At 42.1% G+C, this 1,996-nt stretch overlaps 1 protein-coding gene across 11 annotated transcripts in view; it reads left to right on the top strand.

Moving 5' to 3' along the window:
• Nucleotides 1-1,996, top strand: part of GAPVD1 (GTPase activating protein and VPS9 domains 1) — a 108,382-nt gene that overhangs the window by 63,689 nt on the left and 42,697 nt on the right. For all 11 annotated transcript variants that reach the window (XM_017549149.1, XM_037745942.1, XM_017549155.1 and 8 more), the window contains one exon: nt 564-689. In XM_017549149.1, coding sequence (XP_017404638.1) covers nt 564-689 — 126 coding nt within the window. The remainder of the gene's footprint in view (nt 1-563; nt 690-1,996) is intronic.

Below are 1,996 nucleotides of genomic sequence, written 5' to 3'. Positions count from 1 at the left end.
AAAAAAAAAAAAAAAAAAGCTCTGCAACAAGCAACCTTAGATTAATTTGTTTTTTGAGACGGAATCTCACTTTTGTTGCCCAAGCTGAGATCATGCCAGCCCAAGCTGAGATCATGCCAGTGCAATGGTACGATCTCGGCTCATTGCAACCTCGGCCTCCCCATTTCATGAGATTCTCTTGCCTCAGTCTCCTGAGTAGCTGAGATTACAGGCATGCGCCACCAGGCCTGGCTAATTTTTGTATTTTTAGTAAAGATGGGGTTTCACCATGTTGGTCAGCCTGGTCTCCAACTCCTGTACTCAGGTGATCAATGCACCTTGGTCTCTTAAGTGCTGAGATTACAAGGTGTCAGCCACTGTGCCTAGCAGATTAATTTTTTATTAGCACCTTAGGATAAATTCCTAGAAGCAGAATTTCTGTCTCAAAGGGCATGTGTTTTTTTAAGGTATAAAGGTAGCATTAAAAACACTTTAATCAGTTTTTAGTCTTTTAGGCATGAAAAATTGTGTGGTGCCTCATGACTGTTTTAAAAAGATTGCTCACAGTATAAACATTTCTCTAGGTCCTTCAAATCGCTCCAATTCAGTGTCCTCCCTAGACCTAGAAGGAGAGTCTGTGTCAGAACTTGGAGCAGGACCTTCTGGGAGTAATGGAGTTGAAGCTCTGCAACTGTTAGAACATGAGCAAGGTAAAGTGAAGTTGAACACTATTGCTTAAGTAGCAAAGAATTTACCTGATTGCACGATGAGCAGTGTGTTTGCATTGTTGGCTTTGTTCAGCAAGAGATTATACAATCACCATTATACTTGGATTTATTCATCATTCTTTCAGTTTTTCAAAACGTATTTAGTTGGTAAGTGGATTGTTTAGGCTTAAGTTACATTGAATAATTAATATAAATTACTTTAAATTCTGTAATATTTGATATTTTAATTCTGTAATCTTTTGGGGATACGATGTAAATACTCAAGGCTCAAGGAACTTAGAATAGGGAAAGAATAATACACAATTGATTAAAGGTATAATAAATGTGTTTTGGCAGTTCTGAGTGAGAGATACATATGGTTGAAAGTATAGAGAAAGCTTACTGGAAGAGAATACTAGCCTTAATGGCTGGCTGACATTGCCTGGTCAGAATTTGGAGATAGGTCATTCTAGGTGAATGACAAGTATAAGCAAGTCAAAGAGGTGAGAAGCAATAGTACTTATTCAGGTATCAGTTAGGGAAGTAGGGTGAGGTAGAGATTAAAGAGTAGGTGGATTTCTGTTGTGGAAAGAAGGATGTCAGTATTTTAGTAGCAAGCTGGAAGCCACTGAAGGCTTTTAATTCAGTGAGGATGAGGAAGTAAGGTGCCTTAGGAAGATTAAGTTGAAAAAGTTTTTTGGATTTGTTCATTTAAGATGATGCCCTCAGCCAGGTGTAGTAGCTCATGCCTATAATTCCAGTACTTTGGGAGGCAGAGGCAGACAGATGAGGTCAGGAATTCAAGACCATCCTGGCCAACATAGTGAAACCTGTCTCTATTAAAAATACAAAAATTAGCCAAGCGAGGTGGCTGGTGTCTGTAATCCCAGCTGAGGCATGAGAATTGCTTGAACCCAGGAGGCAGGGGGTTGCATTGAGCTGAGATTGAGTCACTCCACTCCAGCCTGGGCGACCGAGCAAGACTCTGTCTAAAAAAGAAAAGATGGACTGGGCTCGGTTGCTCAAGCCTGTAATCCCAGCACTTTGGGATCCGGAGGTCAGGAGTTCGAGACCAGTCTGGCCATGATAGTGAAAACCCTAGGGCCAGGCGCGGTGGCTCAAGCCTGTAATCCCAGCTCTTTGGGAGGCCGAGGCGGGTGGATCACGAGGTCAAGAGATCGAGACCATCCTGGTCAACATGGTGAAACCCTGTCTCTACTAAAAATACAAAACATTAGCTGGGCATGGTGGTGCATGCCTGTAATCCCAGCTACTGAGGAGGTTGAGGCAGGAGTATTGCCTGAACCCAG

This window comes from Cebus imitator, unplaced genomic scaffold, assembly GCF_001604975.1.
Source record: "Cebus imitator isolate Cc_AM_T3 unplaced genomic scaffold, Cebus_imitator-1.0 Scaffold216, whole genome shotgun sequence".
Classification (NCBI taxonomy): domain Eukaryota; kingdom Metazoa; phylum Chordata; class Mammalia; order Primates; family Cebidae; genus Cebus; species Cebus imitator.
Note: the sequence above shows the minus strand (reverse complement) of the source record. Positions and strands in the feature narration are given on the sequence as shown.